At 32.0% G+C, this 17,205-nt stretch overlaps 1 protein-coding gene and 1 long non-coding RNA gene across 3 annotated transcripts; both read right to left on the minus strand.

Moving 5' to 3' along the window:
• Nucleotides 1-591: 591 nt before the first annotated feature.
• Nucleotides 592-8,981, minus strand: LOC146994009 (uncharacterized). 2 transcript variants are annotated; one of them, XR_015043963.1, is made up of 4 exons: nucleotides 8,581-8,814; nucleotides 7,634-7,794; nucleotides 6,597-6,739; nucleotides 592-733 (listed from the first exon to the last, which is right to left on the minus strand). It is a non-coding gene; the product is annotated as an uncharacterized LOC146994009 (long non-coding RNA). The 2 variants fall into 2 exon arrangements; XR_015043962.1 differs by lacking the exon at nucleotides 7,634-7,794 and having other exon boundaries at nucleotides 8,581-8,981.
• LOC146994010 (uncharacterized) lies at nucleotides 1,658-5,455 on the minus strand. The gene is made up of 2 exons (XM_085826715.1): nucleotides 5,346-5,455; nucleotides 1,658-4,724 (listed from the first exon to the last, which is right to left on the minus strand). The coding sequence occupies exons 1-2, from the start codon at nucleotides 5,367-5,369 to the stop codon at nucleotides 3,273-3,275; spliced, it is 1,476 nt and encodes a 491-aa protein (XP_085682841.1). The 5' UTR covers nucleotides 5,370-5,455; the 3' UTR covers nucleotides 1,658-3,272.
• Nucleotides 8,982-17,205: the final 8,224 nt, after the last annotated feature.

The following is a 17,205-nucleotide window of genomic DNA, read 5'->3' on the forward strand; positions in this document are numbered from 1 at the left end:
ATCTCTGTGGCTGTTACTGGAAGCCTAGAGTATGTTCAAGCAGTAGTAAATAGGCTTCCTTATTCTCTGTTTATTTAGTGTGTGATATATTTGTTTGTGTGTGTTTATTTGATAGTGTGTCTGTATAAATACTTTTGTCTGCCATTGGAAATAAAAATATATGCATTACAAATCCGAGTTATTAAGTATATTAAGGCTGTTTACATTTTTCATTCCAAAACATATATTCAATTAAAATACATTATGCAATTTGTGTTCATCTACATTTGTTAATGTTTAATTAATGCCAACAGAAACATGTTCGCATAAATTCCTCTAAGTAATTTAAACATGAGGTTGTTTAAGAAGGCCATTTTTTATCCATTCATTTATTGAAATATTTGCATTACTTCTTATATATTAAAATTTACATATATTATGTACTTTTTTCAGTAGACAATCCAAGAATATTCTATATGTTAAAATGTATGGTATATGCAATAATCCCCCCCCCCAAAAAAGAAAAAAAAAAAAACTTATCCTCTATTTGTGATCTTATTATCTGATTGTGTCTTCTTCAAAATACACAAATAATCTGATGGAATGAAAATATTTTGGTCATTAAAACTTTTTAATCACTGCTCTTTACATCTACATTTCTTTTTTCACATAATCTGAAGTTTTCGAGTAGTCTGAAGGTTTTCAAACTGTGTTTCACAGAAATTTTAGATACCATGCAACTCCTCTAGGGCATCTGTAAGTCAAAATTTAAAACAATTTTTAATATCACTGGACATCAAAATGAAGTACTTGAAATAATCTTTGAAATTCTCTTATTATTGTTAAAAAATATTAAGCAGATTTTTGTTTATGATTAAATTTATGATGAAATAATGAATTTCTTTTTACTTTCTGCATAAAATGCACAAATTTTATATTTCAATTCTTTAACATTTATTTTTCTGAGGATAGAAATTCTTCTATAGAAAAAATTACGATTTTAGAAGTTTTTCTGAATTTAAAGATTTGAAGACAACCCTGTTATAAGGGTTTACGATTATAATGTGAATGACCCAAATAATTGTAAATGGCCTATGGCCATACTTAATACACATATTATTTAAATTGACATGCTTTACCTGTAATGTACATTTGTGACTTATGTTATAATTTAAGTGCACCAGTTTACTCACACTTATCTGTATTGTATGTATGTATTATATGCATCTCTAGACTCAGGTTAAAGCTAGCTCGTTTCCCCTTTCTCAGCTTTCCCAGATGACATTTTTGGGTCTTTACTGGAACTCGACGCACACTTTATTTCGGCTAGAATAACCACTTATCTCACTCTTCTTTTATTCAAAAATTATAACATACTAATTTAAGGAAAAAATTATATTTTATGTTAGTTACTCATGACAACATTCGAAACAACCTACATGTTCGACAAGGGGTAGGGGTCTAGGAAAGCCACAACTTTTTCAATGAACTGGATGAATAAATGCAGCCCTGCCTTTTGTTGTGTTTTATGCATTTATAAATTTCTACCTGACTGTTTATTCTTTAATTCTATATAACACAATTAATCGATGCTTGTTTCTTGTATGGAATTTTAACATTAATTCTACATAATAACATGAGTAATCTTTTTTTTTAATTGTATTTTAGCATTATTAAAAAACACTTTGGCACTATGAACTGAGAATATCTGTCAATCTGTCTTCTACGTTAATTTACAATAATATAAATGTGAATATCTGAATGGAGTTATATTGAAAGATCTACTAGATGCTATGATTCCATGATGGTCAATCCACCACATTGGAAATATTAAATCAAACAATAAGTACAGGAAAAGATTCAGCAAGACAATATATCCTCTTTTGAATGAATACATTTAACTGTAGTTATTCCATATGATGTATTATACAACACCCCAAAATCATGAAAAATAACTTTCTAAACCGAGTTTATGGTGTAAAAAAAGTAGTGGAAAAATGTTGTAGTCATGTAACTGGGCTATCTAACATAAAAATTACAGCATATTACACCAGTGTTCTTACCTTTACTGCATATTACAACCAAATAACTACAATTAGATATGAGAAAGAACAGGCAGTGTCAGTACAACCAAGAGTAAAACTTTTACAGAGTTGCTAATTTGAAAACAAGTGAACCTGTAAAACTAACCCTGCATACTGGTTTGCTTTAGATGCATTTGGTAACCAATATGCCGTAAGTCTTTACCAGATTCAGTTTTGAGTGCATTAAATACTATATTGCTCATATGTCTTGATCGTGACAATCAATGCAGCTGCAGCATTATTGAATAGAAATAAGTTATATGACTCTCAAATAAGTGTTTGTAAAGTTGTTCAGGAAATAAATATTACTAAATAATAACATGTATTATGTTTATTAAATTGTACAAAACTTATATGTTATACTTTAAATTATCGTCAATTTTAATTGTCTGAAATCTGGTATTTGATAGTATATAGTTGTAGCAGTTTTTTCACTATAAATTCTGAAGAATCCGAAAATAAATGCACATACTAAAGTATTTCAAGTATGATAATATTCAGTATTTAAGATTATCCTAAAAGTATGAAATTTATTATTTTATTTGAAAATAAGTATTAGTGTATCCATGGCATGCAGGTCCCCGAGATTACTCTATTATCCACTCATAGGTGGGGGTGTCACCTTTGCCAAAGGCTCTTTGTAGCCTGCTTTAGGTTTCATACTAATTTTAATTACTGGCCATCTACTGAAATGGTTTCTTTATGTATATCCACCTTTATTCCAACTCTGGTATTTCTACGGCGATGGAGGTTTAGTTGACCATACTTCTTGACAATTCTTTTACTTTTTTTAGTTTAATTTTTTTTTCAATTTGAAGCGGTAGACCAGTATATTCATCTCGCATAACTGTTTTTGAAGCAGACTCGAAAATCTCCTTCAAAGAGTTGGCTACATTGTGTAAATTTTCGCTATCTAAATTCCAAAGGAGTGACCGAATTGATCTGTAATTTGCATCACACTCATTGATCAAATTTCTTTTTTTACTCAACGTTGCTTCTTCAGATATGGTGGGTAAATTATCTGATGTTCCACCTGAAGGAGTTTCAGTTGATGAATATTTTCGTTTTCTGGTGCCTGAAATACTTCTTGAGACTAAATCTTCATCAACTTTGAAAATAGCCATTCTGCAGTACATTCCAAACTCCAGGCTGGAAACTTCATGCCAGCAAACACAATATGCTTGCACAGCAGTCGGTTTCTTCTGAAATCTAAGCATGTGCATTGACACAGTTGTTTCTGTTCATCAAACGTGACAGAATAAACTGCATCATGCTTAGTTTCAGAAGAAACTTTAAAGAAGCCATGTGAAATTTTTTTATACTACCCACATAAACTTCAGCAGCTCTTAATTTTGTTTTTATGTGATCAATTAACCATTTTGGCTTATTGATTAAATAATTTGGTACATGTTCATTGTATAATCTGGCCTGCGAAAGCATACTCAGATTTTTTCTGACGTAAATTCTATATCTTTCTGGCAGAAATTTCTCAACCAAGATCTTAATTATTTCAGACAGCATACAGTTTTTATATCCCTGAAGATATCTATATTTTAGTTCCTCATTTAAGCGTTCAACACCATTGTTCGAGTTTATGAATAAGTCATTTGGTTTGTAAGCCAAAGCCCATCTCTCAATTTCCTTGAACCATGTTAATTCAAAATAATCTTTCACAGCTTCATATTGGTTCCATGATTTTAATACCTCTATTGCTGCAACCATTTCATCTTGAGTTGGAGCATTTGCTATGGCACGTAATTTACACAAAAGCTCTTCTTTGGGAACCACTGCATTCTTTTTCTTAGAAGCCCATCTTGACCATGCCTGCTCTCGATGGAAACTACATATAAAAACCTTAATTCCTCTAAAGACATTTTCCAAACTTGTAATTTCTTCCATTGCAAAATCAACCATCCCATATTTTGGTCTAACGAGAGGCGACCAATTTTTAATAATTATAAGAGCTTCTTCTAATGCTTTGGCTGTTTCATTTTGTGTAATTATTATGCTCACTATTTGATAGTTCACATTTGTTTTGACAACTAAAAAATAAAGTGGGAGAGCATACTTACAGGTTCGATAGGTCGCGTCGAGAAGAACAAGATTAGAACCATATAAGACATATAAATTTTTCATTTCTTCACTTTGATATACAAATAGCAGATTTAGTTTTGAATCTGTAAAGTCATTTGGCTCAGTACCATCATATGTATTTTCAGTACATGGTCTAAAAAAAACAGAACACTTGGAAGTATCCCAGCTATTTATTAACATTTCTGTATTTTCCTGGTCAATTTTACTAGTTCTAATATCGGATTTTGCTTGGCTTATTATTTTCCTTATTGCCTCCATTTCTGGATAAAATCGTCTGCGCGTTTTATCAGTTTCTCCCAATTCAGTTGAAACGTATACTTCTAATAGCTCTGCAATTACAGTGGCATTGCATTTTCCATTCTTAACTTTAGAAGCTATGAAATGCCGTACTCTAGCATCTATAGGTTCTATTACTGCAGCCATGTTACCCATTAGATGATTTTGATGATCTTGGCTATTAGGTAAATTAAACATGAAAACTTCTTCACCAGCAATACTATCTTTATTGGCTAGTTTTTCCTTAATTTTCCGAGATATCATAATCTTTCTTTTTCGGGTTGGCACTACCTGTAACATATTTATCACAGTAAAATTTAGAAATTCCAGCACAGTCATCTAAAACTAATTATTGATAAAGGTTCAATTTTAAAAACTTTCTGTTCATAGCAAATTATTCAAAAAAAAAAAAAAGGAGTCATTTCTTTCCTTTAAAAAAAGCTGTAAAAAGGATCTCCCATTTTTATAACAATAGATCAAATTACTTCTTCAAAGAAACATAACCAATAAAACTTCACTTTGAACAACTTATTTCTATTTGTAGCAAATTGGTTAGAATATAATTAGCATTTCTGGCCTGAAAACATCATTTTATTTGCATGTCAATTACTGAATTATTTATTTAGGAAAATATTACTGTTAAAAACCCTCTTTAGGCAAAAAAAAAAAAAAAAAAAAAAAAACTATTTAGAAAAATATGTTGAATAAAGAGACACAAAAAATCATTTCTCTTTTTTACATTGTGACTCTAAAAATACCTTTTGTTTTTATGTCAAAAAGTATGTATACTTTATCATAGAATACCTTCAATACATCTTGCTCATACGTGACAGAATTATATTTTTTCCTTAAAAAAAAATTCTCTAAAATTACTAAGACCATCTTAGAACAAAAAGTTAAATAAACTTCTACCTTGAACTGAGGCATCCTGTACATTCGGGTAACATTAATTACAGCTGGACAATTAACTTTTTTAGTTGTCTGGTTCTTGGAATATGCTTTACCAAAAGCATGATCAGTTTGACACTAAAAGGAAAAAAAAAACACACACACACACACACACACATATATATATATATACAGTCAAAAGTCGTTAATCCGGACTCGTCGGGACTTCGGCGATTCCCGATTATCGATTTTTCCGGATTATAGATTATAGTTTAAATCTCGTAAGATGGCATGCAGAAATTCTAAAATTAAAAATATGAAACCGTAATTTATGAAATAAAGAACAATTATGATCTAAAGGGTATCAAAATTTGCAAAAGGAAAAAGCTTAATATTTATTTGTTTACTTTATTAAACATTTCTTTCAATGTAAGTTGTTTAAGTTTTGCTTCGTTTCATGTGATAATACTTTCTCTTTAATTCTATTAAACAGACATAATTTCTTGTTCAGTTACAAAGTTCCGCCGTTCAAGTCCTATAATTGCTGTGTCAAGAACACCGACTAATTTGTCAATCGAAATTTTTTTGTTTTCAATAACCTCTGTCACTTTTCTTCACTATAAACGAGGAACTTGTTTTAAATCATATCAAAGACGGAGCATATCGAGATGAAATACTACATTTGGTAAGGAATTATAAGCCAAATAAAATAAAAACATCTGCGCTGAAGATAAGGATAGTGCTGACAAATCAACTTCCAATTCATTACACGCCCGCCGCCGAGCAGCGTGAAATTGACAAACAGATTTCGGATTTCAAAACATATTTTCGCTTTAGATCCTTTACATATTAACAAATATATATCGGAAATTCTTTTTGATATAATCGAAAGTTTAAGCTTACTTTTATAAAATTGCTCTTACAGTCTGCAAAAAATAATAAGCCGGATGCAATTCGAAAATTAAGGAACAACGCAATCATCAACATTAACTGAAATAGATAATTAGATAATTTTAGCTTATACGTCCATTATACATAAAATACGCACGCGAAAACGTATTCTGCACTTGCGCACACTCATATGCGCAGTCGTAAAAGGTCTTACGCGCACGCGTGAACGCCTCTGCGCATGTGTCAACGTGACGCATGCACAGAAAGTTTTTAGTTTTGATGTCCGGATTATAGATCATTCCGAATTAACGATTTTTGACTGTATATATAATCCAAGAGGTGATATTTTTGTATAAATTTTTAAATATAACAATGTTATTTTACCTTTTCATTTTTTTCTTTAGCATAATTTTCCTTTTGACGTTTATTCAGATCTTTTCCTTGATGGCAAACATAGGTTTTTCGCCCAAAGTGGAAATAGGGAATATCATCTAACCAGTTTAATCGTAAATTTGGAGTTAGTTCAACTGGAAAGAAAATTTTGATTTAGATCACAATCTGATAAGCTTTGATTTTTAAAAGAAAGAAATTACAGATCTCTATAAACATATTATACATTTAACTGTCTCTATATATACTACATACTGTAGACACTGCTTAATGTATTGCAGCTGATGTCGTGTATATTGCTATTGAATTTCTAAGTTCTGCTCTTTCATATATGGAAACATAAAAAATGCATCATTTGCTGTAATTTTATTTGCTCAATTTGGTTAATATAATCAAAATATTATACAATAAATTTCTTAAACTGAAGAACGAAAATGATTTTAATCAAGCATTTAGAAAAAAGCGCAAAACAATAAAATAAAAAAAAAAAAACTTAATTTCATACGAATTTTCAATAGCTATTGATTTGGAAGGGCTTCAGCACAGTTCCCTCTTCTTCAAAAGGGAGGTAAAAATTCCTGAAAACATCTTTGCCAAAATACACTTGCGTTTTTGCCCAATTTCAGATTTTACATTGGCAAAATCTCTTTAAACAAGGATGCCCTCCAAGTATTAAGATTATAGGTATAGAATTGGTCCAATAAATTTCAGAAACATTATGGACTACTCAAATGAACTTTTGCAATGAAGACTGTAAACAATTGATAAACAAACTTTTATTTTTCCTAATTAAAATGTTAAGAAAGTGGCTAGTTATATTTATAGTTAATTCAATTCCTATTTTAAAAGATACTTTTCTCATCATCTTATATTATCAAAAATGGGCAAATGTAATCACATTAAGCAGCACCTACTGCAAACATAGAGAGATATTAAAAGCATTAAACTATTATGTAAAAATATTATGTCATTTTGTCTCATATTAAAATTATATATGCTAGGTAAAGTATAGAATGAGCTAGCTGCCTTACGCAAAAGGGATGCCTTTGAGAAGGTCTAATGGGAAACTGTCTTGTATTCACTTATATATAAGGAGAACAGGAAAATTCCCATGCAGCTAATCCATTCAACAGTATTTGTACCTTGATCAAACATCCAGTATTCAGCTATCTTATCTGCTAGTCCATTGGTGCTAAGAGTCAAAATAGACAGTAATGTGATTTGACACACAAGATAAGTAGCATTCATTGACTAAAGAAATATATATATCACATCACTAAAGAAATATATATACATTTCAGAAAACTTTCCTGTTTTCTAAAATTCAATATCTTTATTATTATAACTTCCTGATATTTCAATGCATTATAATTTTATGGTGAACTATTACCTGAAAATAAAACAGAATACTTTTTGAATTGGTAGTGTTTATTATAAGGTTATTTTGAAACATGTTGTTAATGATAAAACTAAAGAATGGATTTTCTTTATAGACTATTAAATGATTATATTTCAAATCAACAGACTGCATTCACACACTAAAATAGGATGAAAAATATAGTAGTCATCGAGACAATTGTCGAGTTTCTCAAGAAACAACAATAAAAATTTTCAAATCTAACATGGTATATCTTGTTTAATGTTTAATATAGTACGGAATGTTTCGTGAAGCATCAGCTATTTAAAAAAAAAAAAAAAAAAAACATGCAATACCTGACAATGAAACCAAATAAAAATCAAACATAACGCTACTACACGTTATGCAACAAAATTAATGAATATGAACGTCTATAAACCCTTTTTTCAACTTGGACCGAATCTCGCAACATCAACTAGATCTTACGCAATAAAATTAATACAAATTAGTGCTGATAAGTTCTTTGGAACAAAATGGCCAAATATCAACTAAACAACCAAAGAAAGCATTTACATTCTAGAGGATTTTTATTTACTCATTACATCTTCAAAAATTACTTACTCTCTTTATCGAATGACTTTCCATAGTAGTAAACATATTTTGTTACAGTTTCTACTTCGTGTCTGCGAAGTATTTCTTTAAATTCGCTCCAAGATTTCGCAAAATTCATTTTGCCTCTAAACACAAAGGTTCATACACGAGACAGACTTTGAAACTCGTAATCGATAAACCGGCTATTCCCCTATCGTTGACACAAGTCTTTCTATCGATGGGAAAAGGAGACTCTAGGCCATCCGAAAAAGCGGCGACCCTCATATTCAAGGTAACGTGACCATTTTTCTTCGCTTCTGCTGCGTGGTTAGAAGTTGAGAAGTTTGTCTCCTACTTGATCGGAGCGTAGGTAAATAAATAATAGTGTTAAATGCGAATTAAAACCGATAATTATAAATAAATAATAATGTTAAATGCGAATTAAAACCGATAATTATAAATAAATAATAATGGTAAATGCGAATTAAAACCGATAATTATAAATAAATAATAATGGTAAATGCGAATTAAAACCGATAATTATAAATAAATAATAATGTTAAATGGGAATTAAAACCGATAATTATAAATAAATAATAATGTAATTAATTATTATTTTTATATGTTTTTTTCCCTTTTGCTTTTCACTTCTTACATATATACGGATAATTAAATATAATAAGAAGATTAATTATTATTTTTATGTTTTTCCCTTTTGCTTTTCATTTTTTACATATATTGTTCGTAATTGGAGTTTCAATAAAAAAAAATTTTAATTCCCTTTTGCTTTTCATTTTTATTTTTAGAATTAAAACGAATAATTAAATAAATGATAAATTATTAATGTAAATAATAAATTAATGTATGTAAATTCGGTGTCTCCTACTTGATCGGAGCGTACGCAAATAAAAAGGCGACCCACCCTTTAAGGAAATGTTCCTCTTTTTGCAATCACAACTCGAAAATTATGAATCAGAGAAGTAACTAGGCAGGATTCTGATACTTAATTTGGAATGAACTTTGCAAGTCATTCCGTAGCGTTTAATTTTTTTCATATCTTGAATCTCTTACTATCATTAAATAAGGAAGAAATTGCAGGTTTAAATGTATAGTTCTCACAATGTAATAAACGACAGTACTTGCAACCTGTGCAGTCGCACGAAGAGGCATGGTTAGGGACAGAAAAAGTTTGGATTTAGAAGTACGATTGACATTACCAAATGGCAAAGTTAAAGGCAGATAGATTTTTTCTCTGTTATTTACACTAATAAGCGGGAGGGCAAGAACGCCTTTCTAATTGTTATTTGAAATTAAATTTTACAATTTACTTTACTTTTGCTTTTAATTTACTTTCTACAGCATTCAGTACGTGAAACCGTCAATAATAATATAATAATGATAATAAAAATGGTATCACACAACTAAAAGTATATACTACTTCGTAAATTTCGATAAATTAATTACTGAAAATATTAAGCATATCAATGGCAGCGTTGGACCTAATAGTTTTAAGTTGCATTTCAACATTTGAAAGAACGCGAATTACATTGCTATTTTCACCACACAAACGAATGGAATATTTCAGAAAAGAATTCTCCCCCGTTATTACAATATTTCAATAATTTTCGCAAATTAAAAAATTTATTTAATACGTTTTAATAATAAATGAAGCGATTTTCACTCATATAATCCCTTTGTACATTACTATCTTTCATTTCAGAACCACTGCATAACTTTTCTAAGACATAAATAGCTTCCGTTAATATATGTTCCCATACATTATATTTATTTTTTTATATTTTTGTCTTTAATAAATTAATGATAGATAGATAAAAAAAATTGATACTGCTTAATTTATAAGCAGCGTAAAAACTGGAAATCTGAGGTCATTAATTTCCGAGACATTAATAGTTTTTCAAGATGCAAATAAATCAGATAACAATAATCATAAATATTAATGCTCCTAAAATATATCCGCATAACCTAACTGATTTTTGCTTTTTGATCCACCACAAACCTATTTTCATTAAATGAAGTTTTGCGCATTTCTCTGCAAAGTACACAAAACTTGTTTCATACAACTTTATTTTAACTAAACGTTATACTTGTTTAGGAAAGTATAAAACAAGTATTTATGTGTACTACTTTTAAAATCCATGTGACAGAGTGTGAGTTCTCATCTTGAAATATACGTTGTGTCGATGAGCTTAACTACAAATTATTAAACATTTCTGGCAAAATGCCAAAAATTAAAAACAAAATTTTTTAAACACGTCCTGCGCTGTATCTGCAGGATCTATCAATCAATCAATCGACTCGACAATCGAAAATCAATCGACTTGAATGGAGCTCACCAACATGTAAAAAGCGTTTCTATTAATATGCAAGATATGAGAAAGAAGTTTGAAGACATTATGAAAGAAGCAGAGTTTTGAATATACAATTCTTGTATATTTACAAATATACAAATTTATATACACATTTTATATACAAATTTTTGTATATAAAATAAATGGGACATAGAAACTAAATTTGAAAAATAGAAGAAAATAAAAACAAGAAAATATTGATGAGTTATGTGAGGATAACAGGCTTGAAAATTCCGAAATGTCTTTTAAAGTAACAGTTTTTTATGCTGCTCTCGACATTTTAAATACTCAGTTAAAATACAGAATGACTGGAATAACAAAAATCGCAATGATGTTTTCATTTTTGGAACTTAAATTTCCGTATTTGTCATTGTTAACAAATACGGAAATTATTAATAACTAGCGAGCAAGCCCGCCAGCTGAGCGGGCTGAAGCCCGCTTTTAATTGTTGACGTGTATAAGAGTTCCTATGTTAAATATCACCGTTATGCCATAGTTGGACCGAACTACCAGGGTTCAGTGGTTTTGCGCGGGTTCCCCCTGCTTTATTCCCGTGCGCATCCAGAAGATACTGCATACACGTCACACATGCGTAAAATCACGAAAACACCTAAGCAGGCAGCCCGCTCGCCGGGATTCGAACTTTGGACCGAACTACCTGTGTTCAGCGGATTTGCGCGGTCTGCGCCCGCTTTATTCACTTGTGCATCCAGAAGATACTGCATTCCCAATACACATGTGGAAAATCACTGAAACACATATAGAGTCAGCCTGTTGGCCGGGATTCAAAAGTTGGACCGAACTACCAGCGTTTAACGGTTTTGACCGGGTTATGCCTGCTTTATTCCCGTATTCATCCAGAAGATATTCCGCACACAATACACATGCGTAAAATCACGAAAACACCCATGCAGCCAACCCGCTAGCCGGTATTCGTAAGTTGGACCGAATAACCAGCGTTCAACGGTTTTTCGCGGGATTCATCCGCTTTATTCACCTATGCATCCAGAAGATACTGCATACACGGTACACATACGTAAAATCACCCAAACACCCATGGACCCAGCCTGTTTTCCGGGATTCGAAAGTTGGACCGAACTACCAGCGTTAAACGGTTTTGCGCGAGCTGCACCCGCTTTATTCACGTATGCATCCAGAAGATACTGCAAACATCATACACATGCGGAAAATCAAGAAAACACGCATTCAGCCAGCCCGTTAGCCGGGATTTGAACGTTGGACCGAATTACCAGTGTTCAGCGGTCTAAGCGGGCTGCGCCCGCTTTATTCACATATGCATCCACAACATACTTCATAAACGTTACACATGCGGAAAATCACGAATATTTGTCATTGTTAACAAATACGGAAATTATTAATAATGTTTCAAAAATACAGAAAAAAATATAAAGAAGACTTTGCTAATGTACTGGAAGTACAACTTTCATTATTTATAAATACTTTCAGAACAGATATCCAAAATTTGAAATCCGGTAAGGATTTAGCTGAATTAGCAATGGTAAAATACTATGACATGACAAGCAGTTAATTGGGAGTGCAATTAACTTATATTGTATTTATCATTCATTATCTGTAACCAAAGCCACGAGAGGTCATTTTCAATAATAAAAACATATTTAAGAAACACTATGATACAAGATCGGTTGTTAAACCTATCACTATTGAGCGTTGAAGTTGACATGGCTGTGAAAATGGACGTCCAGGTATTGATAAATAATTTTGCGGAAATGAAGGTTAGGAGACGCAAATTTTAATAAAAAAGATTTTTGTCTTTATGATGAATTTCGGTCACCAGTGTTATAATTACACTTATTGGGGGGGGGGGGGAATTAGAGAAGAACAGCAGTACGGGCTGAGGGAAAATTAAAAAGAAACAGGAAAAATCTTTAGCATTCATGTTTTTTTATAAAAATGCTGTATTCAAGTAGTTTAGTGTACCAAAAGGATTTTTAAAAGGACAGCAAAAATATTACATATTTTCTACTAAAATTGTATATTCAAATAGTTTTCTTTATGAAGTTTATGATAAATATGTTTTATATTTAACAAATGTACTTGTATATTATTGCATAAATTATGTTCGTAAGTTGAGTAAAATCACAGAGTACTATCTATTGATGTAATATTTTTTCTGTACGTTTATCAATTATCTTGTCTGTCAATATCAATTATCTATCACTCACACGCACGCACACAAAAAGTCTTAAATTACAGAATTAAAATCATCTGACGTCAAATACCCAGACTAAAGCAAATTTGCATTTCACCAGTTAGCAAAGGGAAAATATTTTCCTTTTTATTCTTTCTTCATATTACATAACTTTCAAATGGTTCCCTGAAAACGTGCTTTTATTTTTTAACAATTAATCCAGATGTGATAAAAATCATGAAAACATTGGCTACAGGAATCCTTGATTTTTTTTTTTCTTTACTTTTCACGTTTTTTTCTTTAGTTTAATTTTTATTTTTAAGCACATTAAATTTATTGGTTTAGGGACCCAGGAAATTATTTTGCATACGGGACCAAGAATTCTAGTTACACCACTGTCTATAATGTATATATGCGTAGCTAGTATATGTGTAATGAGATGAACTACCAGTGCTCACACACTTTACCGCCAGGCCGCTGCTGAACCCTTCATTAATTAATGACATAATCACACAAAGCCACGCATTTACACACAACTCCTGAACATAACAAGCAACCAGCGCATTAGCGGGATTCGAACTTCGGACAGAACTACCAGTGCTCACACACTTTACCGCCAGGCCGCTGCTGAAATCTTCATTAATTAATTACATAATCACACAAAGCCACGCATTTACACACAACTCGTGAACATAACAAGCAACCGGCGCATTAACGGGATTCGAACTTCGGACAGAACTACCAGTGCTCACACACTTTACCGCCAGGCCGCTGCTGAAACCTTCATTAATTAATTACATAATCACACAAAGCCACGCATTTACACACAACTCGTGAACATAACAACCAACCCAATTATTCTACACTTATATAATAATTCTATAATTATTCACATTATTTAAGTGATATGATTCATTAGTGTAATTGTACTGGCTCGTATACACACGAGGAAAACCACGAAATTTCCAATGCAGCCAGGGCAATATGAAAGACAAAAAAATGTAACAAATAACCAACAATTAAAGGTTACCAATAATAGTGTACAACAGAGATGTATACCTCTCGCCAACTGAAAACAATTGTTAAATTCAATGAAAATGAATTTTCAAAATCAACAGACATGCGGTCTTTAAATTTTGTACATCCGAATTGTCTTCTCTCTTAAGCAGCAATATGACAAAACATTTAAAAGAAGAGCATATCTTTAGAATTTCCGATAGACAGTCTTGCGCCGAACAGTGTTGCCATTGCTCGCTTAGAAATCGTCGAGTTTCTTAATCAAAAACACATAAATGCTTTACAAAATGTTAAATAGTTAATAAAACAAATTACAAATTTGAGCTTTCAGATGCCCATATTCGGGTGGTGACGTACATATTCAAAATTCCATAGCTGTAGGTACCGTTGTTTTATCACAGTATCTGCATAAATGTTATGTACGTTAAACATACGTATATTTATGCTGATTCTTTATTATTAAATATCTTTAAATATAACACACAGCGATAATATTCGGTAGAAACAGTTCAACGCAAAATGCGAAAACGAAATTAATAGCCCTTCTGGGCTAACGCGCTTTGGGATAAAAACGCAAAAATAGAACATAACAGCTTTCATTGTCAGTGCTTAAAAAAAAAAAAAAAAAAAAATCGATAGGCCTTATTTAATTTAATAAAATCGAAAAGTTGAGCAAGTTGCATATTTTTGAGAGGATAAATATGCCACGAAACCTTCAAAATCATTTTTTAGTTCATCACGCACGCATATCTGCACACAAAAATAACAATACCTATTATTCTTCTGCATCTCTGTTTAAAAATGTTTTAAAAAAACATATGTACCGAAAAACATTTATTTGTAAAGTAAAATATTTTTTTTCGAAAATATTTTAAATAAATTTAAAAAAGAAGATTTTTCGCGATCATATTTTGCCGCGGTTAAGTCCGTGCAGCTGTCTGTCTGTCTGTCAGGTACTGAAAAAAATCAGTACCTCGGTACTTACGTGAAAACGTGGTTTGGACTTTGCCAAAGCTAAGTTTACTTTTAATCTATTTTCATCCATTACATTTTTTAATATTATTTTTCACTTGAAATTTGTTTTAATACTTTGTTTTCATAGATACATATCATTACTATTATTTTTATTTTCCTTTTTTTTTTTTTTTTTTTTTTTTTGTAACAGTACTTTCTAGTTTGAACTTTTCACTTCTCTATCTTCCTATCTCTATCTAACGAATATTGTTTAATTAAACTTATAATTACTTTTCATCTTTATTAAACTTTTTATTTCTGATAGTTTTGACTTTTGCATAATTGCCAAGTTTCTGAAATTTCTAACAATAAATTTCATTAAACTATTTCTGTCACTGTACTGACTTTTTTGAATATGGCTTCTTTGCATGAAAAACTGAAATATTTCTGTTTAATTACTGACATGCATTTAATTAATACAGAGGCAGCTGCACTCGAGTTTGCCACCGATGCTGGACTTCTTCCCAGAGAGGATGAGGCACCACCTTGCCCCAAGTGCCAGGCACCGATGAGAAGCAACAAGAGAAAGGAATCAAAGCTGGGATGGCGTTGGGTCTGCAGCCTGAGAAATCGCAACAACTGCTCTGGCATGATTAACCCCATTGAAAACACCTTTTTTGAAGGTACAAAAATCCCAATAAGGGAAGCTTTAGTCATAACTGTTTACTTTGTTCTAGATCACAGTTTCAGCTACATAAATCAGCAGCTAAAGCTATGGAGGGAAAAGCAAAAATTACCAGTAATTGCAAATGAGACTATTGTTGACTTTTTATCATATTGTCGTGAGGTATGCGAAATTTTTGCCTCTCATCATAGCAGAATGTTAGCAGTACATGGCTGTACATTATTACAGGCGGTTCCGCTTGAAGCCCTTTACTTATGATGGAGAAAGACTTGCTCAGTTTCTACAGGACATTAAAGCTGTGTATCCAGGCCATGGAAAAGTCGGCCTTGAACTTAAAATGTTGGACGAACCAACATCAGAAAGCGAAGGAATTGAGGACCTGATGCCTCCAAAGAAATCAGCCCGACAAGATGATGATATACCATTCATTCAGGAAGATGATGATAAATGGGGTAAAACCAACAAATATAACTTTATTTTTGACATAATTTATTTATTTACATATATATACATATAAAAATTGCATTTAAATATTAAATTACATACCATTATAATCTATGTGCTTATTTTTCAGAGTAAGGGAACACAGATCCATGATCCATGATCTTTAAGGCGAGTGAAAATCTGACGCAGATGTTGAAAATGTTCTTCCTCATCTGTAGATGCAACCAGGATATCATCAAAATATGGAATGCAGAAATCGAGACCAGACAATACTTGGTGTATGAAACGCTGAAATGTTTGGTCAGCATTGCGAAGGCCAAATGGCATATATAAGTACTCAAAGAGGCCAAATGGTGTAGTCACTGCGGTCTTGGGCACATCTTCAGCATGCACCGGGATCTGATGATATGCTCTGGCAAGATCGAGGGTAGAAAATATGTTTGTTCCATGAAAAAGATGGGTACAGTCTTGGATATGTGGGACTGGATATCTGTCAGGGACTGTGACGGCATTAAGTCGACGATAATCTCCACAAGGCCGCCAGTCACCATTAGACTTTTTAACCATGTGAAGTGGACTGGCCCATGGACTTTTAGATGGGCGAATGGTTCCCTGTGCTAGCATGAATTCAAATTCTTTGCGAGCAGCTTTTAGCATCTCTGGAGAAAGACGACGAGGCTTGGAAAATACAGGTGGGCCATGTGTTTCAATGTGATGATACACTTCTGGCTGATGAGTATGCTGCCCTGATTTGGATGGGTTTAAAATGTCAGGGAATTCTGCTAATAACCGATGAAACCGTGTGCTGCCCGATAAAACACTTATGTTGGTAGGTACATTCGATATGTGAGAAGCTTGGCCCTGTGATGTCAGCTGAGTTGTAGCATCAATTAAGCAATTATTCTTGACATCCACTAGAAGGTGGAAATGTGTCAAGAAGTCGACACCAATAATTGCTTGAGTTACATCCGCAATAATAAAAGGCCAGTTGAAAGTCCGGCGCAAGTTTAAATCAA

This window comes from Stegodyphus dumicola, chromosome 11 (genome assembly GCF_044657685.1).
Source record: "Stegodyphus dumicola isolate Sdum_Otavi_A_Nest chromosome 11, ASM4465768v1".
Lineage (NCBI taxonomy): Eukaryota > Metazoa > Arthropoda > Arachnida > Araneae > Eresidae > Stegodyphus > Stegodyphus dumicola.

Bases quoted from the DNA above. Each gene is read 5' to 3' on its own strand.
- LOC146994010 (XM_085826715.1), bottom strand. From the start codon at position 5,369: ATGTACAGGATGCCTCAGTTCAAG. The intron at 4,725-5,345 runs GTAGAAGTTTAT...AATATGTTACAG, and splicing joins ACAGGATGCCTCAGTTCAAG to GTAGTGCCAACCCGAAAAAG.